Here is a 27,526-nt window from a genome sequence, read left to right on the forward strand (position 1 = left end):
CCCTCCCAACCATTGAGCACATCTACATGAAACGTTGCCGTCGAAAAGCAGCATCTGTCAAAGACCCTCACTACCCAGACCATGCACTTTTCTCACCACTGCCATCAGGTTGGATGAAGGTACAGGTGCCTTGGGACTCACACCACCAGCTTCAGGAACAGTTACTACTCCTCAACCATTAGGCTCTTGAACAAAAGGGGATAGCTACACTCATTTAAGGACTCCATTATATTGTTATTTCATGCTCATTATCTATTGCTATTTATTTATACCTGCATTTGCAGATTGTTTACAGCTCACAGTTATTGTTCTATAGATTTGCTAGGTATGCCCACAGAAAAAGAATCTCAAAGTTGTATGTGGTGACATGTACTCTGATAAACTTTACTTTGAAGTTCTCTGATAAAACTTATGCCTAAAATTTATTACAATGTTTTCCTATTTAAATACATTGTTTTTTTTCTTTATGGATGAATCACAGGACAACACTGTGCTGTGACAATAAAATTATCTAAAAGCAAAAACTGCAGATGATGGAAATCAGAAATAAAAAAAACAAGATGCTGGAAAAACTCAGCATATCGATGGGAAGCGCACTTGACAAATGCTGGCTATGGCATGCTTCCAGTATTTTCTGCTTTCATCTCAATAAAACAAAGTTGGGCTCTAACAACAGTTCCACCATCATCAGAGTATCAATACATCTCCCATACGTTATAAGAAATCATAACTTGATTTGAAGTGGACTGTGAAATAAGGATGAGATATTCAAATGAGAGCCTGAAATTTATCGTAAAACAAAATGAAACACTCAGTACGAGAAACTCAGGTGAAGGATTGCATGAAAACAAATCAGCAACACTTAAGAAATTAAGTAGCTTTCTTTTTAAAAAAAATATCCACTCCAACTCAGTCTTTCTGCCTCCAGAGGCGTTGGTCATTTTGTATGCAGTTTGTTTCGTTCAAACATCAGTTCCTGTTCACAAGCTTTTTTCTTACATCATTTCCTGCATGGATTAATTTGGTTTATGACTTACAGCAGTGTCATAAGACATCTATCTCCATCCATTCTTTATTTCAAAGTTCAAAGCACATTTATTATCAATGTATACTATATACAACTTTGAGATTTGTCTCCTTATAGCCAGCCACAAAACAAACAGACCCAATAGAACCCATTAAAAAAGTTTATCAAATACCCAATATACAAAAAAAACCATGCAAACAATAAAAAGTAAACAAACAACATTCACAACTAAAGTTCATAAAGTGAATTCAGAGTCACAAATCCAGTCCAGGACAGTTAGTTGCAGGCCACAGCCTCGGTTCAGTGCACAGACGAGTAAACTTTGCTGAGCAGCAAGCTGAACATTGGCCCATTCTTCAGCCCCGGCCCTGACACCCTGACCTTTTTAATCTGCACAAACATCGGCTTATTCCTTGCTCTCAGACCCGAGCCCCTCCACCTCAATTTGGCCTGTACTTGGCATTTTCAATCTGGCCCAATATTTAAATCTGTCAAATACCGACTTGTTTCTTGTTCTTGGGCCCGGGCCCCACCACCTTGACTCTGCTTTGCCTTGGATCAGCCACTCTGAACCAGTTCAAAGTTCAAATTAAATTTTATTATCAAACTACATTCATTTTCCTATGGGCATATTCAGTAAATCTATAACTCCATCCACTCCAACAATGGCCAAACATTGGTTCATTCCTCACTCTCAGGCCTAGGCCTTAACCCATACACACCACCCTGCAACTGTCCCGCACATTCAAGACTTCAGTTCACACCGCAAAAATGCTAAGTTGTAAAGGCAATTCAAAAGCTCATCTCCAAAAGGGAAGTTGCAAGCTACTGGTCATAGTGACTGGTTTTCAGAAAAAAATGTGATTAATACAGCAGTTAACAGATTTGTTTGCTGCCAGTAAGGCATCACTGTGTTTCACAAGCGCCATCTTAAACCGGAAACAGCAGTAGCTGTGAGACTTAAGCTTTCTTAATATTGATAAACATTTAGTAGATGTACTTTGAAGTAAGTATTAGGTTTATTATTCATCACTATTAAGCTATCGTTAGGTATGAATTTGGTCAACTCCGCAGCATAGCTATAGAATGCTGCATGTGTGTATTACCTTGTTTAACGCTGATCGTGAGAATATCGATAATATTAAGTTTTCTCAAGCTGAAAAAAGTTCCCAGCTTGGATGATTTTTGAGAAGGTGTTTAACTCGCTCCCTAGTTTTGTACACAAATAACCCCTTCAAAAGCATCGTCTGTGGACTGGTGATGCATCTGAATGCCATACGCTACAAAGTCAACTTCCGACCTGATTACCAAGACGCAGAACAGAGGACAGAATACCTCTGTTCATTGACGTCTATGCGCTGCTCAAGTGAGTCCACCATCAGCATAGCTGCAGCACAAGCTTATGTCAGAGCTGAAGCAGCAGGAATGAGAGCGATTTATGCTAAACGTGAAGGTGAAATGCAAACATAAGCTCGCATAGACATGGAGAAAGCATGTATAAACATGGAGAGAACATGTATAAAAGCCGCAGTAAATGCATTCAGGGAAGAGCATGACGCTGAGGTTGCCTTAGCAGAGGCAAAGGTGTATGAAGCAGTGGTGAACCAATCAGCCATGTTTTGTCATCACAACAGCCAATGCAGTTTTCTGAAGAATATGTCCAAACACACTTTGGCTATGAAAAAGACAGTGCTCCAGCTCTACAGGTTAAAGCTGTTCACACCACTCAAACAACATGCCTTTCACTCAGTCCTGGCGTTCACAGTCATTGCCTACAACTAGTCATGGTCTTGGTCATACTTTATTAATCCCGGGGGAAATTGGTTTTCATTACAATTGCTCCATAAATAATAAATAGTAATTGAACCATAAATAGTTCAATAGTAATATGTAAATTATGCCAATAAATTATGAAATAAGTCCAGGACCAGCCTATTGGCTCAGGGTGTCTGACCCTCCAAACTTTACAACTTTACAAAGAGTTGTAAAGTTTGATGGCCACAGGCAGGAATGACTTCCTATGACGCTCAGTGCTGCATCTCGGTGGAATGAGTCTCTGGCTGAATGTACTCCTGTGCCCAGCCAGTACATTACGTAGTGGATGGGAGACATTGACCAAGATGGCATGCAACTTAGACAGTATCCTCTTTTCAGACACCACTGTGAGAGAGTCCAGTTCCATCCCCACAACATCAATGGCCTTACGACTGAGTTTGTTGATTCTGTTGGTGTCTGCTACCCTCAGCTTGCTGCCCCAGCACACAACAGCAAACATGATAGCACTGGCCACCACAGACTCGGAGAACATCCTCAGCATCGTCTGGCAGATGTTAAAGGACCTCAGTCTCCTCAGGAAATAGAGACGGCTCTGACCCTTCTTGTAGGCAGCCTCAGTGTTCTTTGACCAGTCCAGTTTATTGTCAATTCGTATCCCCAGGTATTTGTAATCCTCCACCATGTCCACACTGACCCCCTGGACAGAAACAGGGGTCACCGGTACCTTAGCTCTCCTCAGGTCTACCACCAGCTCCTTAGTCTTTTTCACATTAACCTGCAGATAATTCTGCTCACACCATGTGACAAAGTTTCCTACCGTAGCCCTGTACTCAGCCTCATCTCCCTTGCTGATGCATCCAACTATGGCAGAGTCATCCGAAAACTTCTGAGGATGACAAGACTCTGTGCAGTAGTTGAAGTCCGAGGTGTAAATGGTGAAGAGAAAGGGAGACAACACAGTCCCCTGTGGAACCCCAGTGCTGCTGATCATTCTGTCAGACACAGAGTGTTGCAAGTACAACAGCAAAGACCCACAATACTTCCTTCTGTAGTTTTAACACAGCAAAGTCAGGATCTGCTACTGATACTAATCACATCTGCAGAGGCATGGACAAAACTGAGCTTTCATCTATTCCAAGACACATATTTGGCAAACCTTTCTCCACAATGGTCTTGTTCAGGAGCTACAGAAGCATTAGATTTGGCTTGGTATCTGGCTTGCTGAGACCTAGTCAGAGCAGGACTAAAACAGTTCAACACCAGTCTGCCAGTTATCTATCCTGGAAGTCAAGCTTGCAATGCTATGGAAGGACTAAGTCTCAAACCTTGTGAAGAGCTAGACTGGGGTTAAATTGGGAGGGGAGGGGGCATTGCAACATGCAACAAAGGTTAGAGCAGTACACATTGATAATGAAGCTATGGGTTTGAAAATGCTGTGGCAGTGGCTGGACAAAAGTTATGGCTCTCCAGAAGCAATTGAAGAATCTCTTTTCAACAGACTCAACAATTTTACAAAGCTCTCACATGAAGAACCGCAGAAGTTTCTGGAGCTCACAGATCTGTTGTCAGAACTACAAGTCATAAAAAACGAGGGTCACCTACCAGGACTGAGTTTCTTGGACAATGCAAGAGGAATGAACCCTACAGTGGGGAAACTACCGAACAACATGCAAGAATGGTGGATAACTGAAGGGTCTGAGTATAAAACGAAGTATGCTGCCTCTTATTCACTATTTTCATTCTATATATAATCCGCCTGCTGACATATAGAAATGCGAAATGACCCTAGTATTATACTCTCAACTTCTGGCTACAATTCATTCAAAGAGAGGCTTCCAGCGGAAGCATGGAAAACCAAATGCCCGATCGCAATCAACAAAAGTGAGGCAGAAAAATGCCACAAACCTCGGTGGACAATGCCGTGTGCATAAGAAACCTCACTCCTAAAGGAAATGCAGACGGTTCAGAGGAAAACCATTGGCAGACTGGCAACTTTTTCTAAAGGCAAACTCAGTATGTCGTACTGTAAGGCTATCCTACACTGTACTGAGCTCAACAGTGACCAACTCATAGCAGCAATTCATTCAGGGCAAGCACATTGGGCTACTACTGGTTCCTGCACACCCACAGCAGAACACAACGAGCAGCCAACTGAGAGTCCATGCATTAGTTACTTCCTCATGCAGAAAGGTATGTGGGAAAGTGTTCAAAGGCAAATCCTATTCGAAAATATGACAAGGTAGTATCTACCCATAAGGACATGTTGAGCAAAAAATAAAGGAGTATGTGAACACAAGGAATTCTGCAGATGCTGGAAGTTCAAGCAACACACATCAAAGTTGCTGGTGAATGCAGCAGGCCAGGCAGCATCTCCAGGAAAAGGTACAGTCGACGTTTTGGACCGAGACCATTCCTCAGGACTAAATGAAGGAAGAGCTAGTAAGAGATCTGAAACTGGGAGGGGGAGGGGGAGATCCAAAATGATAGGAGAAGACAGGAGGGGGAGGGATGGAGCCAAGAGCTGGACAGGTGATAGGCAAAAGGGATATGAGAGGATCATGGGACAGGAGACCTAGGGAGAAAGAAGAGGGGGAGGGGGGGAACCCAGAGGATGGGCAAGGGGTATAGTCAGAGGAACAGAGGGAGAAAAAGGAGAGAGAGAGAGAGAGAGAGAAAAAGAATGTGTGTATATAAATAAATTACGGATGGGGTACGAGGGGGAGTGGGGCATTAGCGGAAGTTAGAGAAGTCAATGTTCATGCCATCAGTTTGGAGGCTACCCAGACAGAATATAAGGTGTTGTTCCTCTAACCTGAGTGTAGCTTCATCTTTACATTAGAGGAGGCCGTGGATAGACATATCAGAATGGGAATGGGATGTGGAATTAAAAGGTGTATGTGATATTGGATGATCAGAGCAATATGTCATTAGCAAAATCAACATTGACACATCTAAGGCTCTAAGGCTCTATCTCTTCATACACTCTAAAGATGTGTTCTGGGGCATCAGAAGAGCCAGTGGATTTGTCGTGTTGTTAATACGAGGGGAGGTCTGCTTACCTTTACCAACTCTCACTGAGTGCAATTATATTCCAACAGCAGGAGCAAAATCCCAACCCTTCTGCACGTGGTTATCCACATCTTAAAGACATAGCTGACAATATTCCCCCAGTTGATTCTTCTGCTGAGATTACCCTGTTGTTTGACAGAGACACCATCCATGCAATAAGATACACAAGCAGCACAATGGTTGGCAGAACACACTTTATGCCCAATGACTGGACCCGGGTTGGGTCATCATGGGTGAAGTCTGCCTCGATGTAGCTTATCAACCCACTGTCAACATGCTCAGGACTAATGACCAGGAGAACAGACACCCAGTCATTTCAGGCTCTGCAAGAGTAGAATCTGTATGAAAGAGAAGATTGTGGGTAAGCATCCCGACACATCTACTTCTGCTCAACCAGATTCAGGCAAGAATGTCACTTGGAAGGCACCTTCTATTGAAGGTGAGGACTTCCTCTGAATCATGAACAAAGCGTAGCCAAAGACAGTGTGTGTGCATTTGTAAGCGATCTCTCAGCACAGAGCAACTGAATCGGGGAAAGGTTAGAATCCTTCTTGTTGTTCAAAGACAGGGTTTTGCAGAGGATGTACAGTGCATCACAAAGCAGGGACCTCTTCCAATCCAAAGTTACTTTAGTGAACTCTGACTCTTCTTTGATTTTGAGGGGCGACAGCAAGTTGGAGGTCAGAGTAAGACAGCACAACTCACTTCAGAGGTACCTCATCCAATTGTCATTCTGGGTGAGCACCGGTTCACCGGTCTGCTCATCAGACATTACCATGAGGAAGAATGCTATCAAGGACAACATTTTCAAAGTGAGAACAGTTAAAGACTGTGCAGTAAGACGGTTTTGAGATTGTCCTTCTTTAAACACTTAACTAAATGAGAATTTGACTTTTAGTTTCAGTACTTAAGTTTGACATCATGGATGTCAGACGAGGAGTGTTCTGCCTTTGGAGCTGCTGTTCGTTTTGCATGCAGTTTGTTTTGTACAAACATGACATACTGCGTCCAACGCTCCCGGTGCGGCCTTCTGTATATTGGTGAGACTGAACGTAGACTGGGAGATCGTTTCACTGAACACCTACGCTCTGTCCGCCAGAAAAAGCAGGATCTCCCAGTGGCCACACATTTTACTTCCACGTCCCATTCCCATTCTGATATGTCTATCCACAGCCTCCTCTACTGTCAAGATGAAGCCACACTCAGGTTAGAGGAACAACACCTTATATTCCATCTGGGCAGCCTCCAACCTGATGGCATGAACACTGACTTCTCTAACTTCCGTTAATGCCCCTCTTCCCATTCTTACCCCATCCCTTATTTATTTTTTTTTTTTCTTTGTTCTCCTTTCTGTCCCTCTCACAATAACTCCTTGCCTGCTCTCCATCTTCCTCTGGCACTCCCCTCCCCCTTTCTTTCTCCCTAGGCCTCCCGTCCCATGATCCTCTTCTTTCTTCAGCCTTGTATCCCTTTTGCCAATCAACTTTCCAGCTCTTAGCTCTATCCCTCCCTCTCCTGTCTTCTCCTATCATTTTGGATCTCCCCTCCCCCTCTCACTTTCAAATCTCCTACTATCATTTCTTTCAGTTAGTCCTGACGAAGGGTCTCAGCCCCAAAATGTCGACTGTGCTTCTTCCTATGGATGCTGTCTGGCCTGCTGCATTCCACCAGCACTTTGTGTGAGATACATTCTGTTAGTAAGCTATATTTAAACCATTTTCTGCTCGGGTTAATTCCGATTTCGAGTAAACTCGATAGAAAGATATCCATCTCCATCCACTCTTTATTTTCCATTGAAGCAGCAATATCTCTGAGTCATAAGCTTTCTTAAACATTTAGCAGATGTACTTTGATTGTACCTCACTACCAACCTATTGTTATGCCACGAGTTTGGTCTATCCACGGCATAGGTATAAAATGTTGCATGTGTGTAATGCCTTGTTCAACGCTGATTGTGAGAATAATCAATAATATTAGTATATTCAGGTGCACAACCATTCTGTATTAAACCTAATATATGTTTTACTTAACTTTCTGCAGTTTTATAAAATTCTCACATTAAAAACCCTGAAGAAAACTTCTGGCTCTGAGGTGTGGAAACTCCCTGTCTAGCTTTGTACATGACATAATGTGAGGGCAACAAGTATAAAGTGAAACACAACTCTGACATAGTACAGCACAATAAATCAGAAAATGGACTATTACTTCTGTGTACGTCACCTCTTAAACTTTACAATTTATACAAGGTTGTTATACTATGCTGTTATTTCCATCACTCGGTCAATAATTAATTCATTATCAACTTCAACTGTATGAAATGCCCTGGTTCACATTTTTACTGTTATGCTGTAAGTATTTCAATTTGCAGCTCTGTCGGAGCAGCTGTTCTGCTTTCAGCCTGTTTGGGTTATTGTTGAAGATAAGGGATGATGAGGAATGTGTGTCATCCAACTAGGATGATGGAATTGGGGGCAGGTTTTTCTGGTGAGGGACACCAAGGTTGGGCTTGGGGTTTTTGTTCAACAGGAGACGAAGAGAGAGGACGTTGAAGAGAACAGGTTGTAGGATTCACCCAGTGTGGGACCGTGATTCGATGAAGCCAGGTGCTGAGATCGATTGAGGATCGGTGAATATGGTGAAATCTTGAGCTCCAACTTGGGCACATTAGACTGTTCAATAAAAATGGGCCCTTTTCTTTTTGCTTTTCTTTACTGACCCTTTAGTTAAATTAAGATTCATAACTATAATTCCTTTAATCATACACAAAGTACTGTTTGTTATTTCATGGCACTGAGTTGTAACAGGGTAGCAAATGACACAGCATCCACACAAACCAGGGTTTGGGATGGGAGAGCCATCTCAATCTCACAGGTTTGGCAGGACTGGAGAGAGTCTTCCCCAGACTTACACAGCCAAGGAGACCAGGATGTTTCATTTACATTGACATGTTGTCATGTTGTGTGTGTGTGGGGGGGGGGGGGGGGGGGAGGGAGACACAGTAGTGTACTGGTTAGCACGACGTTTTACAGTACCACTAACCTGGATTCAATTCCTGCTACTGTCTGTAAGGAGTTTACATGTTCTCCCTATGACTGCGTGGGTTTCCTCACAATCCAAAAATGTGTGTAAGTTCATTGGTCATTGTAGACTGTCCCGTGATTAGGGTAGGGTTATAATGGAGACAGCTGTGCGGCTGGCGCACCATGAAGGGCCAAAAGGGCCTATTCTGTGCTGTATCTCAATAAATAAAATTTTAAAAATAAATTGTTTAATCTCAGTTAAGACAGATGGAGATCATGATTTCACCGAATAGTATGTGAAACTTGAGGAACTTAATAGCCTACTTTCTACATTTGAATAAAATAGAATTTCACTGTCTCTATGACATACCTTTCAACAGCCTCGGCAAAACATGCACATACAGCAAAACCAAGAAGTGCTTTGTAATCACCAATTTTATTTGGAAAGTTTACCTGAAACAGCTTTTCTGTGTTGAGCATCCAGGGCCTGGTCAATTTCATCAAAGAGGTAAAAAGGTGCTGGGTCACATTTCTGAATGGCAAAGATTAAAGCAAGTGCTACTAATGATTTCTGACCCCCAGAAAGCTGCTGCATTTCTCTCATTTCTCCTTGTTTTCCTGTAAACGACACCTGCCAATGTTGGAAAAGGAATTAAAATGCTGTAAAATCTATCAACTATGCAAAGACAAGTATTGATAAATTAGATTCTGAATGGTCTAATCTCACGCTCTGGAAAAAGAGTACAGTTAACATGAAAACCAGTCTGCTCTATTTATGAATTTAAAGGATCTGTAACTAAATTGCAGCACTACATGTGCATCACAAACGACAACATCCAAGACAACCCCAGAGCTTATAAGCAAAACATGCTGACAAGGTTAAAAATCTGAAAAGAAATGCTCAACTAAACTACTAAAACTTGTCACAAGAAATTAAGCTTAGGAGTTTGTGCATTCTATTCACGTAAAACATGCAATAGTCAGACTGAATATTATCATTCTCTATCACTGTCTAAAATATGCTAATTTATTCTTCAATTTCACAAAAATCAAAACTAAGATTTCCAACTTGATTCATTAGGTTTATGAAACCTCTTCACCTGTAACCATTAAGTAAAAATAATCTAGAGATCATCCTTATTGACATTAATTACACTAGACAAACTTTTTTTCAAAAGCGTCGTTTCCTCAGAATTTTTTTTTGTTTAAGATAGACTGTGTGAAGCTGAACACAAATATAACTACTTGGATTACATAGCAATTTGGAGAAACAAGAAATGAACTTTTTAAATATAATGCATTTAATTGTCTAACAGTGTTGAACAAAGCATTTGCTAAACCATCAAATTAACAAACTGTTCAACCAAGCTAAAAATGTTTTGTTGATGATTTTCAATTGTACTCAGTGTCTGATACTTCTCGCATAAGTATCCAATAATAATCAGCCAGCATTGATGGATTACAGCTCTGACACTATTTCTCTATGACTGCAATGTCCTGGTGAAACCATTCACCATGCTTGTCACTGACAGTGCCAAGATTGGCAGGGAAGAAGTGTAAATGGGAATACAGAAAATGAATCTTTAGTGGCATGGTTTTATATGCTGAAGCATGAGGAGGTGTTTGCTTCCCTGAGGCAAATCAGGGTGGATAATCCTCAGGGCCTGACAAGGTGTTCCCTTGGACCCTATGGGAGTCAAGTGCAGAAATTGCCAGGGCACGAGCACAGATACTGAAATCATCCTTAGTGACAGGAGAGGTACTAGACGATTGGAGGATAGCCAACGTAGTCCTGCTATTTTAAAAAAGGCTCTAAACAGAAACCAGGAAATTATAGGCTGGTGAGTCTGATATCAGTTGTGGGAAAGTTACTGGAAAGTATTCTAAGGGACTGGATATACAAGTATTTGGATAGACATGGACTAATTACAGATAGTCAGCATGGCTTCGTGCATGGTAGGTCATGTCTACCATAGTTTTTTGAGGAAATTAACAGGAAAGTGGACGAAAGCAAGGCAGTGGATGTTGTCTACATGAACTTTAGTAAGGCAATTGGAAAATGCACGGTCATGCACTTTGGTAATTGAAATAAATGTGCAGCACACATAAAAGTTGCTGGTGAACGCAGCAGGCCAGGCAGCATCTCTAGGAAGAGGTGCAGTCGACGTTTCAGGCCGAGACCCTTCGTCAGGACTAACTGAAGGAAGAGTGAGTAAGGGATTTGAAAGTTGGAGGGGGAGGGGGAGATCCAAAATGATAGGAGAAGACAGGAGGGGGAGGGATGGAGCCAAGAGCTGGACAGGTGATAGGCAAAAGGAATACGACAGGATCATGGGAGAGGAGGTGCAGACTATTTTCCAAACGGAGAGAAAATCCAAGGACTTGGGAGTCCTTGTGCAGAACACCCTGAAGGTCAACTCGCAGGTTGAGTCAGTGGCGAGGAAGGTAAATGTCATGTTTACATTCATTTCAAGAGGTCTAGAATACAAGAACAAGGATGTGTTGCTCAGGCTTTATAAGGCACTGGTGATGCCTCACCTTAAGTATTGTGAACAGTTATAGGCCCCTCATCTTAGAAAAGATGTGTTGGCATTAGAGTGGGTCCAGATGAGGTTCACAAGGATCATTCCAGAAATGAAAGGGTTATCATACGAGGAACATTTGATGTCTCTGGGTCAGTACTCACTGGAATTCAGAAGGATGGGGGGGGGGGATCTCATTGAAACCTTGCAAATGTTGAAAGACTTAAGACAGTAAATGTGGAAAGGATGTTTCCCATGGTGGGCGAGTCTAGGACAAGAGGGCACAGCCTCAGGATACAGGGACACCCTTTCAAAACAGAGATGCGGAGAAATTCCTTTAGCCAAAGGGTGGTGAATTTGTGATATTTGTTACCACATGCAGCTGTGGAGGCCAGGTCGTTGGGTTTATTTAAAGCAGAGATTGATAGGTTCTTAATTGGACATGGCATCAAAGGATACGGGGTGAATGCCGGGAACTGGGGTTGACGAGGAGATAGAAAAAAAGGATCAGCTATGACTGAATGTCAGAGCAGAGTTGATGGACCAGATGGCCTAATTCTGCTCCCATGTCTCATGGGAGGCTGGTCAAGAAGGTTCAGTCGCTCGGCATTCAGGATGAGGTAGTAAATTGGATTAGACATTGACATTGTGGGAGAAGCCAGAGATTGAAAGAGGAGGGTGGCCTCTCTGACTGGAAGCCTGTGACAAGTAATGTGCCGCAGGGATCGGTGCTGGGTCCTTTGCTGTTTGTCATCTTTATCAATAATCTGGATAATAATGTGGTTAACTGGATCAGCAAAGTTGCAGATGATAGCAAGACTGGGGACACATTGGACAGTGAGGAAGGCTATTATGGCTGCAGAGGGATCTACATCAGCTGGAAAAACGGGCTGAAAAATAGAAGGTGGAATTTAACGCAGACAAGTAAGAGGTTCTGAACTTCGGTAGGACCAACCAGGTTACAGCACAGTGAATGGTAGGGCACTGAGGAGTGTGGTAGAACAAACGACCTGGGAATACAGGTCCATAATTTGTTGAAAGTGGTGTCACTGGTAGAAAGGGTCGTTAAAAAAATGCTTTTGGCATATTAGCTTTCATAAATCAATGCATTGAGCACAGGAGATAAGATATTATGTAGAAGTTCTGTAAGGTGTTGGTGAGGCCTAATTTAGAGTATTGTGTGCAGTTTTAGTCACCCACCTACAGGAAAGATGTAAACAAAGTTGAAAGTGTAAAGAGAAAATTTACAAAGTTGTTGCCAGGTCTGGAGGACCTGGGTTATAAGGAAAGATTGAATAGGTTAGGACTGTATTCCTAAAATCGTAGAAGATTGAGAGGAGATTTGATAGAGGTATACAAAATTATGAAGGGTATAGATAGGGCAAATGCCAGAAGGCTTTTTCCACTGAGGTTGGGTGGGACTACAACCAGCGGTCATGGGTTAAGGATGAAAGGTGAGAAGTTTAAGGGGAACATTAGGGGAAACCTTTTCACTAGAGGGTCGTGAGAGTGTGGAATGTACTGCCAGCACAAGTGGTGCATGTGAGCTTGATTTCAATGTTTAGAAGTTTGGATAGGTACATGGATAATAGGGGTATGAGGGTTATGGTCCCAATGCAGGTTGAAGAGAGTAGGCAGGTTAAATGGTTTCAGCATAGACTAGATGAGCCAAAGGGTCTGTTTCTGTGCTGTACTTCTCTATGACACTATGTCGTCAACTAGCTGCATGTAGTTTGCTATTTTGTAATTGCCAAGAAAATTTTCAACAATGTCTTCCTTCCATGTAATTTTCTTCAGTCCCACTAGAAGCGTGTCAATGATGACCTGATTGATTTGTGGACCAACAAAAGTCCCTTCCTTAATCTTGGCATCAGTTATTCTGACTTGAATTATCAATTGAAATAATAAATATAGGTGATTTCAAGAAAATGGTACATGATAGTAAAGTACTCAGGAAGCAAAATCTTTGTTGTCCAGTGTTATTCAACCTTAAAAACACAATCACTGAAAACAAAACTTGCAGGCATACAAACTGATTAAATTTTACACGCAATGGATTCAGTTACCCGAATTCCAACTCCTGTGAATTGATCAACAGATGGCACGCTGCTCTGCGATGCACTGCCTTCACCCTCATCCTGTGATTGGCTTCCTTCTGCATCACCTTTCTTCATAACCAAGGATGCTTTACCACCTGGGACCAACTTTGTAAACACCTCACTGAAATTCTTGGATACCTGTTCAGCGTAACGCAACATTTCGAAATGTTTTATAGTTTTAAAAAATGACAACACAGACCACACATTTTCATTTATTACATTAATGCCACACATTGTTATTGCATCAGAATTCACTCACGCAGTATTGTCAAACTCAAAGCTCGGTAACATTTAACTGTTCAGCTGATGACCATGCATAAACACGCAGAGTAAAACTAGTTGTTAGAGAAATTTTTCTCTGCTTATGACAGAAGATGCACTCCACATTAAACCCTCTGCTTATCATCATTTTACAGTCTATTTCTTTACAAGGAGCACACTGTCGAAAGCCATCAATTGTGTCCTATCACTACTGTAATTTAGCTTGCAGCTAGTTGTCAATTAATTGCTGATTAATGCAACTGTAACTTAAAAGTTTAAATCAGTAAAATAATCTTATAAAGAATTTTAAGTTTAATGCAATACCTGGTATAGGCTAAAGATGTTCTGTAATTTTTCCTTAGATGACATTTTGTCTTAACTATTTGCCACCTACCATTTCATCAATAATTCTACGCAGCCTATCAAACCATCTCCCTCTCTACTTCGCACAATAGCTTCCAAATTGTCATAATGCTGTCTGCATTTAGCTATCACCACTGAATTATAGACAAACCATTTATTTAACAGCAAAATTAAAAGCTTTTGGTCAAACATAAACAAATTCTTTAAACCTCTTGACAATTTTATGACAGTAAAAATTCAAACTCAAAATATCAAGATTTGCTTTTAAGCAAAGAATACTAAAAACAACTGTCTGCTTAACCACAATATTCAGAAATTTAGAAATGAGTAATTCATTCAATGAGTAAATCAGGTGCTACCCTGACAATAATCATACTTACTTGGTTCTCAAGCGAAGCAAACTAAATACCAAGCTCACTCAGCACAGGAGCAAGGAGCTAAGGTTACTGCAATATTTGTTTGCAGTATCCTTAGTGCCATCTTGAAACCCCCTCACAAATAAAGGTGTGGCACTTCGCTCATCTGTAGCACTTTGATGTTATACATTGACTAACTAGGACACTTCAGGAGTGGTCTAACTACCCACTACCCACCATCTTGATGGCTAATCAAAGTACATGAATGCCCTACAGATCATGGATCAGATTTGAAAACAAATGGCACAGTCGTGTCCACATGACACAGTGTTGCAGTGGTTAGTGTAATGCTTTATAGTGCTAGTGAACGGGGCTCAATTCCTGTGCTGTTTTGTACTTCTCCTGTGACTGTGTGGGTTTCCTCTGGGTGTTCTGGCTTTCTCCCACTTTCCAAACACATGGATTAGTAAGGGTTAATAAGCTGTGTGTATGCTTTATTGACATTAGAAGCATAGGCTTCGCCCAGCACATATTCAGGCTGTGTTGGTCATTGACCCAAATGATGCATTTCACATGTTTCAATGAACACCTGACAAATAAACAGAACCTTCTCTTTTAAAAAAAAGTGATTTTCACTAAGCCTTTGATATAAATGTCCACTCCATACTCCCCATCTCCCCCACGTTATTAATATTTACAAGAGTTACAAAGTTTACATTGAATGTCCATTGATCAAAAATACTACATAGCAGAAAAAGACACTAGTTTTATGAGCCATTTTTTGAACAAACAGTAAAGATTTAATATTCACTTACATTATAATCTATTAATATCACACAATATTTTACCTGCTTGAAGGTAAGCTGTATGGCTTCATATTTTCTCAACTCAAGTACATTCATAAGCTCCATGATGGACTTGTGGCCACGGTCAAGCTCTTCTTGCCGCTTCATGAGTTTCTCCTTCTGTTCAGAGAAATTCACAAACTGGTCCAAGGCCTTTTTGTTGACATGACTGTACTTCTTCAGCTCCTGATTACACTGTTCCAATTTCCGGAAAAGCTGGAAAAGATAGGAAACAAATAGAAAGCATAACAATCAGTAGGAAACAACTTACAAAAGGCAAAACACCAACAGTAGCTTCTAACAAGACAAACTTTAAATTATAAGTGCCAAACTAAAAACTTGCAAACCAAATCATGCACAGTGACTGATGTAAATACAGCAAAATATTACATTATTATTACCTGGATGAGATTTACAATACATTTAGATACTCTGGTTTTACTGAAGGTATCAATAGGACGTGCATTATATTCGTTATCGACAAGGCAGTTGTTATGATCACACAGGCCTCAATTCCACCAGGAAATACCATACCTTTGTTGAACTGCCAAATTTAACACCCATTTACCCTTGCATCCTGGTAGAGATCCTAGTAACTGTCAGCAAGTTTGGGACTTGACACAAATCAATTAGACCATAAGACATAGAAGCAGAATTAGGTCATTTGGCCCAATGAGTCTGCTCTGCCATTCTAACATGGCTGATCCTTTTTTCTCCTCCTCAGCCCCAATCCCGGCCTTCTCCCCGTCACCTTTGATGCCATGTCCAATCAATAACCTATCAATCTCTGCCTTAAACACACCCAACGATCTGGCCTCCGCAACTGCCTGTGGTAACAAACTCCACAAATTCACCACCCTCTGGCTAAAGAAATTTCTCCACATCTCTGTTTTAAATGAACACCCCACTATCCTGAGGCTGTGCCCTCTTGTCCTAGACTTACCACCATGGGAAACATCCTTTCCACATCTACTCTGTCTAGACCTTTCAACGTTCAAAAAGTTTCAATGAGATTTCCCCTTACCCTCCTAAATTCCAGCGAATACAGACCCAGTGCTATCAAATATTCCTCGTACGATAACGCTTTTATTCCTGGAATCACCCATGTTAACCTCCTCTGAACCCTCACCACTGTCTACCTGCAAGTTAACTTTAGGGTTTTCTGCACAAGAACTCCCAGGTCCCTTTGCATCTCAGATTTTTGGATTTTCTCCCCATTTAGAAAATAGTCTACACAGTTATTTCTACTACCAAAGTGCATGACCATGCATTTTCCAACATTGTATTTAATTTGCCACTCTCTTGTCCATTCTCCTAATCTACGTCCTACTGCAGCCTACCTGTTTCCTCAATACTATCTGCCCCTCCACCAATCTTTGTATCATCTGCAAACTTCGTCACAAAGCCAACTATTCCATCATCTAAATCATTGCTATACAGCATAAAAGGCAGTCCCAACACTGACCCCTGTGGAACGCAACTAGACACTGACAGCTAACCAGAAAAGGATCCTATTATTCCCACTCGCTGCCTCCTAGCAATCAGCCAATGCTCTAACCATGCCAGTAACTTTCCTGTAATACCATTGGCTCTTAACTTGGTAAGCAGCCTCATGTGTGGTATCTTGTCAAAAGGCCTTCTGAAACTGCAAATACATCTACTGCATCCCCCTTATCTCTGCAACTTGTAGTCTCCTCAAAGAATTCCAACAGATTTGTCAGGCAGATTTTCCCTCATGAAAACTATGCTGACTTTGTCCTAGCTTGTCCTGTGTCACCAAATACTCCATAGCCTCATCTTTAACAATTGACTCTAACATCTTTTCAACCACTGAGGTCAAGCTAACTGGTCTATAATATCCTCTCTGCTGCCTTCCTCCTTTTTTAAAAGTGGAGTTGCAATATTCCAGTCCGCTGGCACCATGCCAGAGTCCAATGATTTTTGAAAGATCATTACCATTGCCTCCACAATCTCTATCGCTACCTCTTTCAGAACCCTGAAGCACAATTCATCTGGTCCAGGTGATCAATGTACCCTGAGGTCTTTCAGCTTTTCAAGCACCTTCTCCTTTGTAATAGCAAATGCACTCACTTCTCTTCCCTCACACCCTTCAACATCCGGCACACAGCTAGTGTCTTCCACAGTGAAGACTAATGCAAAATATTCATTTAGTTCATTTGCTTTCTCCTTGTACCCTATTATTATTTCCCCGGCCTCATTTCCTAACAGTCGTATATCCACTCTCACCTTTTTTTTTTACATAGTTGAAACAGCTTTTACTATCCACTTTGATAATGTTTGCTAGCTTGCTTTCATATTTCACCTTTTCCCTCCTAATGATTCTTTTAGCTGCTCTCTGTAGGTTTGTAAAAGCTTTCCAATACTCTATCTTTTCTGTTAATTTTTGCTGATGGGCTAATTGTTGTATGCCCTCTGTTTTGCTTTTACATTGACTTCCCTTGTCAGCCACAATTGTACTATTTTACCATTTGAGTATTTCTTCATTTTTGGAATACATCTATCCTGCACCTTCCTCATTTTCCCCAGAAACTCACGCCATTGTTGCTCTGCTGTCATCCCTGACAGCAGCTCCTTTCAATTTACTTTGGCCAACTCCTCTCTCATACCACTGTAATTTCCCTTACCCCACTGAAATACTGCTACGTCAGACTTTACTTTCTCCCTATCAAATTTCAAATTGAACTCAATCAAATTGTGATCACTGCCTCCTAAGGGTTCTTTTACCTTAAGCTCCCTAATTGTCTTCAGTATATTACGTAACACACAATACAGTATAGCTGATCCCCTGGCAAGCTCAATGACAGAGTGCTCTACCCTTGTAGGCATTCAGCAAACTCACCCTCTTGAGGACCATTATCAACCTGATTTTCCCAATCGATCTGCATGTTGAAATCTCCCATGACTATCATAACATTCTTCTTTTGACACGCCTTTTCTATTTCACGTTGTTATCTGTGGTCCACATCCCAGCTACTGTTGGGAGGCCTGTATATAGCTGCCATCAGGGCCCTTTTACCCTTGCAGTTTCTTAACTCAACCTACAAGGATTCAACATCTTCCAATCCTATTTCTGAATGGACAATGAACCCATATGCATTACCTTTATTTTTTCCCTCTCTTTCTGCATTAGTTATTTAATTTAACTAACCGATATATTGGAAACAACACCAAGAGCAGTGAGCACAGTATATGATCCCAACAGACTCACAGGTGAAGTGTTGCCTCACTTGGAAGGACTGTCTGGGGCCCTGAATGGTAGTGAGAGGAGGTATAGGGGCAGGGGTAGCACTTGTTCCACTTGCAAGCATAAGTGCCAGGAGGGAGATCAGTGGGAAAGGATGAATGGACAAGGGAGTTGTGTGGGGAGCGATCCTTGCGGAAAGCAGTAAGTGAGATCCAGTTGGAGGTGGCAGAAGTTTCAGAAAATTATGTGCTGGATGGGGAGGCTGGTGGGGTGGTAGGGTAGGACAAGAGGAATCCTATCCCTGGTAGGGTGGCGGGAGGATAGGGTAAAAGCACATCTTCCCCCCCCCCCCCCACTTTCTGCCCCCTCCACTGTCTTGATAAGGCCACATTTAGGTCGGAGGAACAACACCTCACATTCCATTTGGGTAGCCTTCTACCTGAACATCAATTTCTCAAACTTCCAGTAATGCCTCTTCCCCTCCCCCCCATCCCCCTTTCCCTCTGTCATGTCATCTCTTTGCCCACCATTGCCCATCTGGTGCTCTTTTTTCTATGGCCTTCTGTCTCTTTCACCAATCAACTTCCTAGCTCTTTGCTTCATCCCTCCCCCCTCCAATTTTCACCTATCGCCTTGCGTTTCTCTCTCCCTCCCCCCCCCCGACCCGAAATCTACCCTTCAGCTTTTTTTCTCCAGTCCTGCCAAAGGGTTTCGGCACAAAACATCGACTGTGCTTTTTTTCCATAGATGCTGCCTGGCCTGCTGAGTTCCTCCAGCATTTTGCGGGTGCTGCTCAGATTTCTAGTATCTGCAGATTTTTTTCTTGCTGAGATGTTGAAAGGACTACATAGAGTAGATGTGGGGAGGATTCAAGCAAGAATATGGTGATGGTATCCAGAACAAGAGGGCACAGCATCAAAATAGAGGGGTGACACTTTAGAACAGAGGTAAGGAGGAATTTTTTTAGTTTGAGAGCAGTAAATCTGTGGAATGTTCTGCCACAGACTGCGGTAGAGAACAAGTCCTTGCGTATATTTAAGGTGGAAGTTGATAGTTTCTTGATCAGTCAGGGCATAAAAGGATATGGCAAGAAGGCAGGTGTATGGGGTTGAGTGGGATCCACGATCAGCCTTGATGGAATGGTGGAACAGACTCGATGGCTGAATGGCCTAATTCTGCTCCTATGTCTTATGGTCTTGTTGAATTATTGTGAGTATTTTCTAGTGATGCTAGAAAGTTCGTGAATCCTGTAGAATTTTCTCTATTTCTGCATAACTATGACCTAAAATGTGATCTTCATGCAAGCCCTAGAACTACATAAAGAGAACCCAATTAAATATATAAAACACAAAAAACATCTTACTTCAAAATGATCCAATATTATATGTATTAGTTGGAAAAAATGTGAACCTTCACTTTCAATAACCGGTGTGTCCCCTCTATACCAATAACTTCAACTGAACGTTTCTGGTAACTGTTGATCAGTCCTGCACATCGGCTTGGGAGGAATTTTAGTCCATTCTTCCTTACAAAACTGCTTCAACTCTGGGATGTTGGTGAGCTTCCTTGCATGAACGACTTGCTTCAGGTCCTTCTACAACATTTCTATAGGATTATGGTCAGGACTTTGCCTCAGCCATTACAAAACACCATTCTTTTTAAACCATTCTGTTATTGATTTAGTCTTGTCTTTTGGATCATTGTCTTGTTGCATTACCCAACTTCTATTAAGCTTCAGGTGACAGACTGCCACCCTGACATTCTCCTGTGAAATGTCTTGATACAATTTTAAATTCATTGTTCCCTCAACAATTGCAAGCTGTCCAGGCCCTGAGGCAGAAAAGCAGCCCCAAACCATGATGCTCCTTCCACCATGCTTCACAGTTGGGATGCAGTTTTGATGTTGGTGTGCACTGCCCTTCTACCTCAATAAAGCAATGTGTATTTCTCCAAAAGTTCAACATTTTTCTCACCTGTCCACAGAACATTGTCCCAGAAACACTGTAGAATATCCAGGTAATCTTTTGCAAACTTGAAATGTGCAGCAATTTTTTTTTTGGAGAGCAGTGGTCTCCTCCGTGGGGTCCTTCCATGAACACCATTCTTGTTCAATGTTTTTCTTATAGTGGACATGTCAACAGACTTTAGCAAGTTCTAGAGGTTTCTGCAGGTCTTTTGCTGTTGCCCTTCGGTTCTTTTTCACCTCCTTCAGCATTGCACGTTGTGCTCTTGGTGTCATCTTTGCAGGATGTCCACTCCTAGGGAGAGTAGCAACAGTACTGAGTTTCCTTCATTTGTAGACAATTTTTCTTACTGTGGACTGATGAATGCTCAGGTCTTTAGAAATGCTTTTGTAGCCTTTTCCAGCTTCATGCATCTCTACAATTCTTCTTCTTCTCCTTCTTCTTCTTCTTCTTCTAAGGTCCTCGGAAAGTTGTTTTGATCGAGGCATGGTACACATAAACAGATATTTCTTGAGAAGAGTAGGCTCTGTCAGTAACCTGACTTTGTGACTTTTTTAACAGGTCATGGTACCTCTACAACCCATACCTTCAATCTCATCTCATTGATTGGAACACCTAACTCCAAATAGCTTTTGTAGAAGGCATTACCCCAGAGGGTTACATACTTTTCCCAACAAATACATGTAATATTAGATCATTTTTCTCAATAAATAAATGAACAAGGGTCATGTTTTTTGTATTTATTTAATTGGGTTATCTTATCTAGTTTTGGGACAGGTGAAGATCTGATCATATTTTATGTCATATTTATGCAGAAATAGAGAAAATTCTACAAGGTTCACAAACTTTCTAGCATCACCGTATAAAGAAAATGGAAATACTCAGCAAACCAGTCCACATCTATGAGAACCAGAATTAGTATTTCAAGTAGTTTCTGATGAAGGGTCTCTGAAACACTGACATTTCTCTTCGCAGCCTGACCTACCTAGGATTTCTGTTTTATTTCTGTTTTATTTTAGACTTTCAGCACCTGCCCTCCCCAACCCAGATTTTCTTTACAGAAGTGATTAATTAACACTTCTGGAATTGTCCTGAATGTCAGGGAACATCTAGGTCGACTGCTGGCAAACCCAGCAATGTGGCTTTATATTTTCAAAGATTCTCCAAGCATTTCACATGCAGCAATCTAGCTTTTACAGAAAGAATCCAGCCCATATATTTTCCCATAAATCAACACCAGCAATCACTGCTTTGACAATAGGTTCTACCACAAATCTGTGTACATCTTTTATGATGGCTCTGAAATTTAGATGGCTTTACAGAATGGATATATAGTCAAATCATATGGATGGTAAGAATTGGCAGGAAAAGCCCAATGAATCTGATCTACCATTCAATAATTTCATGGCTCAGTGTGACAATCAAATATGTCCTCAGTGGAATGACTCATTACACATCTTTGAGAAATACTGATATAGTTTGTGGGGAACTCTAAAATGTACCAGAGCTTGATGCATAACTTTGTTATTCTTGTAATTAACTGCCCAACCCGATTTTTGCTTTGAATATTCAAGCAAGAATATTCAAATTTACATAATGTTCTATGTACATATTACAATTGAACCCAAGTCTACCATTTACTGATGACCTCATCTGAAATGGAAGTCAAGTGATGGTAGAGGACAAATGTATGAAGTCACTAAATTGGCATCAGTAGAAGACAATCATTACTTAAGTATTAAAGTCATTTTTAAAGTACATTACCTCAACTCCCTTACTTCAGCATTTTCAAACCTTACTACATTGAGATGCATTATCACTGACATACAGTAGGTCACTAAAATTACTGTTGAATCAGAAAGTGTAAAACAAGTTCTCTTAAAAATTGTTGTGCATTGTTTTTATCATAGTAAATAATACAGAAAAGAGATCCAATACCACAATAACCTATTTCAATGTGACACATAATTCAAGCAACACACATAAAAGTTGCTGGTGAACGCAGCAGGCCAGGCAGCATCTATAGGAAGAGGTATAGCCGACATTTCGGGCCGAGACCCTTCATCAGGACTAAGTGAAAGAAGAGATAGTAAGAGATGTGAAAGTGGGAGGGGGAGGGGGAGATCCAAAACCCTCTCAAATCTCTTACTATCTTTTCTTTCAGTTAGTCCTGACAAAGGGTCTCGGCCCGAAACGTCGACTGTGCCTCTTCCTTTCGATGTTGCCTGGCCTGCTGCATTCACCAGCATTTTTTGTGTGTGTTGCTTGAATCTCTAGCATCTGCAGATTTCCTCGTGTTTGCATAATGCACAAAAATAGCAGCGACAGTCAAAAACAAATCCACTCTTTTGTTAGATGCATCTCACTCTCATTTGTCACTGTACTGGGAAAAACTAACCAAAGTTTTAGATCACTGCTGCAGTTCACTTTGTCAGTGACACAGACTGCTGTCATTGAGCACTGAGAATGAGTGAGTGAATGCTTAAGGTGCAAGATCATTAAGTGAGAAACAACTCCAAGCCTATATACAGTGGGGTGCAGAAGTCTGGGCACCCCTGGTCAAAATTTCTGTTACCGTGAATAGCTAAGCGAGTAAAAGATGAACTGATTTCCAAAAGGCATGAAGTTAAAGATGACACATTTATTTAATATTTTAAGCAAGAAAACTTTTTTACTTCCATCTTTTACAGTTCCAAAATAACAAAAAAGGAAAAGGGCCCGAAGCAAAAGTTTGGGCACCCTGCAAGGCAGTACTTAGTAACTTAACATCCCCTTTGGCAAGTATCACAGCTTATAAATGCGTTTTGTAGCCAGCTAAGAGTCTTTCAATTCTTGTTTGGGGGATTTTCGCCCATTCTTCCTTGCAAAAGACTTCCGTGAGATTCTTGGGCCGTCTTGCATGCACTGCTCTTTTGAGGTCTATCCACAGATTTTCGCTGATGTTTAGGTCGAGGGACTGTGAGGGCCATGGCAAAACCTTCAGCTTGCGCCTCTTGAGGTAGTCCATTGTGGATTTTGAGGTGTGTTCAGGTTCATTATCCTGTTGTAGAAGCCATCCTCTTTTCATCTTCAGCTTTTTTACAGACGGTGTGATGTTTGCTTCCAGAATTTGCTGGTATGTAATTGAATTCATTCTTCCCTCTATCAGTGAAATATTCCCTGTGCCACTGGCTGCAACATAAGCCCAAAGCATGATCGATCCACCCCCCGTGCTTAACAGTTGGAGAGGGGTTCTTTTCATGAAATTTTGCACCCTTTTTTCTCCAAACATACCTTTGCTCATTGCAGCCAAAAAGTTTTATTTTAACTTCATCAGTCCACAGGACTTGTTTCCAAAATGCATCAGGCTTGTTTAGATCTTCCTTTGAACTTTCTGAGTAAAATGTTTTGGCTGCACGATGAAGGCAAGACAGTGGTTGTTGTCTACATGGACTTTAGCAAGGCACTTGACAAGGTCCCGCATGGGAGGTTGGTCAAGAAAGTTCAGTCACTCGGCATTCAAAATGAGGTAGTAAATTAGATTAGACATTGACTTTGTTGGAGAAGGCATAGTGTGGTACTAGATGGTTGTATGGGGTGTCAGGGAGGGGTAGCATCTCTGGTGGGGGGAACATGTCGCATTCTTTTCAAGGTGGTTAGTCCACCATTGGTCCCCACCTGGAACTCAGCTCTCACCTGTGGCTCCCCATAGCTGTTTGCATGCAACAGCGGCCACACCCCAGGCAACGGCTGCGACAAGCCAGCTAAACCAGGTGAGGGTAGCCGACGGGTTTCAAACCCTCAGTGAGATAGGGAGTTGTCTATCCCAGCATGTGAAGACAGACTCCAGTGGATTGAGCGGACGAGACCAATGGAAGGTCCAACCATCAAGAAGGCGGTCTCTGCAAGCGTCGTGAAACGTGTAGAGCAGGACAAGACACAGAAGACGTCCGGGACATCCAGTGCGCCTAGTCCCATCTCCAGCCCTCTCGACTCTGTCTTGCCACTGGATCCAGATGGGAACTGGGAGTGAGGCAGATGCTGCACAACTCTCCCTCACTTAAATCCAAATCATGCGCTAGTCTTGACACCATCATAATGGTGTCGAGGTCCTCATCGACGACGATGGACCAACACACACAGATGGTTGCCTCTCTATCTAGAGACCTGTGACCAGTGGTGTGGCACAGGGATTGATGCTGGGTCTTTTGCTGTTTGTCATCCATATCAATGATCTGCATGATAACATGGTTAACTGGATCAGCAAATCTGTGGATGACACCAAGACTGGAGGTGTAGTAGACAGTGAGGAAGGCTATCATGGCTTGCAGTGAGATCTGGACCAGCTGGTAAAGTGGGCTGAAAAATAGGAGATGGAATTTAAAGTGCAAGGTGTTATAGGTATTGTGTCACCAACCTGCAGGAAAGATGTAAATTAGGTTGAAAGAGTACAGAGAAAATTTACAAGGATGATGCCAGGTCTGGAGGACCCAAGTTATATGTAAGGACTTCACTCCTTGGAACGTAGGATTGAGATAGGATTTGATAAAGGTATACAAAATTATGCAAGGTATAGATGGGGTAAATGCAGGCAGGCCTTTTCTACTGAGGTTGGATGGGACTACAACTGGAGGTCATGGATTATGAGTGAAAGGCTAAAAGTTTAGGGGGAACATGAAGGGAAACCTCGTCACTCAGAGGGTCGTGCCAGCACTAGTGCATGCGAGCTCAATTTATATGCTTAAGAGAAGTTTGGATAGGTACATGGATGGTAGGGTTATGGAGGGCTCTGGTCTCAGTGCTGATCAATGGTATTAGGCAGTTTAAATAGCTCAGCATGGACTAGATGGCCAAAGGGCCAGTTCCTATGCTGTACTTATCGATGATTCTCTGACTCTAAAGCAGCACAAGACAATTTTTCTCCAGAAAAAAAAATGAAAGTAGGACACCAAAGAAGTGTGAAATTTCAAAATTACTTCAATGCCTAGGGATATTTTGGAGGGGTGGGAGAGCAGCCAGATGTCCTGGTACATATTGGTACCAATGACATTGGAAGGAAAAGCAAAGAGGTTCTGAAATTAGACAGCAACGTAGAAAGCTGAGAAGCAGGACCTCCCAGGTAGTAATTTCTGGATTGCTGCCTGCACCACATACCAGAAATGGTAGAAGCAAGATGATATGGCAAATTAATGCGTGGCTGAGAACCTGGTGCAGGGGGCAGGGCTTCAAGTTCTTGGATAATTGGGATCTCTTCTGGGAAAGGTATAAGCTGTTCAAAAGTGACAGGTTGCACCTGAACCCGAGGGGAACCAACATTCTCAGGGGCAGTTTTGCTAGAGCTGTTGGGGAGGGTTTAAACTAATTTGGCAGGAGGCTGAGAATCAGACTGAAGGGACTCAGGATAGGACAGATAGTGAAAAAGCAAAGATAGCATGCAGCCATACTGTCAGGAAGGGTAGGCAGGTGATAGGCCAAAATTGCAGCCAGCGGGATGAGTATCAGTGCATTAGGGATTCAAATCAAAAAGGGTTGCAAATACAGTACTCAAAGTGTTATATCTCAATGCATGGAGTACTGTTAAGAAATAAGGTGAATGATCTTGTTGCATTATTACAGATTGTCAGTGAGGTCGTGGCTGAAGAATGGTTGTAGCTGGGAGCTGAATGTCCAAATTAAATATTGTATCGGAGGGTTAGGAAGGTTAGCAGACGGGGTGGCGTGGGTCTGTTGATAAAGAAAGGCATTAGATCAGTAGAAAGATGTGACATAGAATCGGAAGATGTTGAATCCTTGTGGCTTGAGTTCAGAAACTGCAATAAAGGGACCCTGATGGCAGTTCTACAGAGGCCTCCCAACAGTAGCTGGGATGTGGACCACAGATTACAACAGGAAATATAAAAGGGGTGTCAAAAGGGCAGTCATGGAAAATTCCAACATGCAAGTTAATTGGAACAATCAGGTTGGAAATGGATCTCAAAAGTGTGAGTTTGTTGAATGCCTTCAAGATGGCTATTTAGAGTAGTTTGTTGTTAAGCCTACTAGGCTATACTGGATTGGTGTTATGTAATGAACCGGAAGTGATTAGGAAGCTTAAGGTAAAAGAAATCTCAGGAGGCAGTAATCACAATATGATTGAGTTCAACTTCAAATGTGATAGGGAGGAAGTAAATTCAAATATAGCAGTACTTTAGTGGAGTAATGAAAATTACAGTGGTATGAGGGAGGAGTTGGCCAAAGTGAAATGGCAGGGATAACAGCAGAGTAGCAATGACGTGAGTTTTTAGGAAAAATGAGGTGGTACAGGATAGATGTATTCCAAAAACAAAAAAAATACTCAAATGGCAAAATAGTACAACTGTGGCTGACAAGGGAAGTTAATGTAAAAGCAAGAGACAACAAAGCAAAAATTATCAGGAAGATAGAGGATTGGGAAGCTTTTAAAAACTAAAAGAATCATTAGAAGGGAAAAGAAGAAATATGAAAGCAAGCTACCAAACAATATCAAAGTGGATAGCAAATGCTTTTTTAAGTATGCAAAAAATAAAAGAGAGATGAGAGTGGATATAGGACCACTAGAAAATGAGGCTAGAGAAATAACAACCGGCACCAAGGAGATGGCAGATGAATTATATGAGTATTTTGCATCAGTCTTCACAGTGGAAGACAGTAGCAGTGAGCCAGATGTTGAAGGGTGCGAGTGAAGAGAAGTGAATGCAGTTTCTATTACAACAGAGAAGCTGCTCAAAAAGTTGAAAGACCCAAGGGTACATAGGTCACCTGGGCCAGATGAACTGCACCCAAGGGTTCTGAAAGAGGTAACAGTAGAGATTGTGGAGGCACTAGTAACAATCTTTCATCAATTATTGGACTCTGGCATAGTACAGAGGACTGGAAAATTGCAAATGTCACTCCAATAAGAAAGGAGGAGAGCAACAGAAAGGAAATTAGAGACCAATTCGCCTGAAAGCAGTGGTTGCGAAGATTGGACATGGCATGAAGGGTTACAGAGAGAAGGCTGGGGAGTGGGGCTGAGGAGAGGA

At 41.7% G+C, this 27,526-nt stretch overlaps 1 protein-coding gene across 1 annotated transcript in view; it reads right to left on the bottom strand.

Annotated features, from left to right (window-relative positions):
- The window catches only part of smc3 (structural maintenance of chromosomes 3), a 122,443-nt gene that overhangs the window by 9,527 nt on the left and 85,390 nt on the right, over positions 1-27,526 (bottom strand). Inside the window, exons 25-27 of the mRNA XM_072239840.1 lie at positions 15,342-15,554; positions 13,481-13,651; positions 9,346-9,523 (exon numbers count right to left, since the gene is read on the bottom strand). Of these exons, the coding sequence (XP_072095941.1) occupies positions 9,346-9,523; positions 13,481-13,651; positions 15,342-15,554 (562 nt within the window). The remainder of the gene's footprint in view (positions 1-9,345; positions 9,524-13,480; positions 13,652-15,341; positions 15,555-27,526) is intronic.

Source organism: Mobula birostris, chromosome 21 (assembly GCF_030028105.1).
Source record: "Mobula birostris isolate sMobBir1 chromosome 21, sMobBir1.hap1, whole genome shotgun sequence".
In the NCBI taxonomy this organism is placed as follows: domain Eukaryota; kingdom Metazoa; phylum Chordata; class Chondrichthyes; order Myliobatiformes; family Myliobatidae; genus Mobula; species Mobula birostris.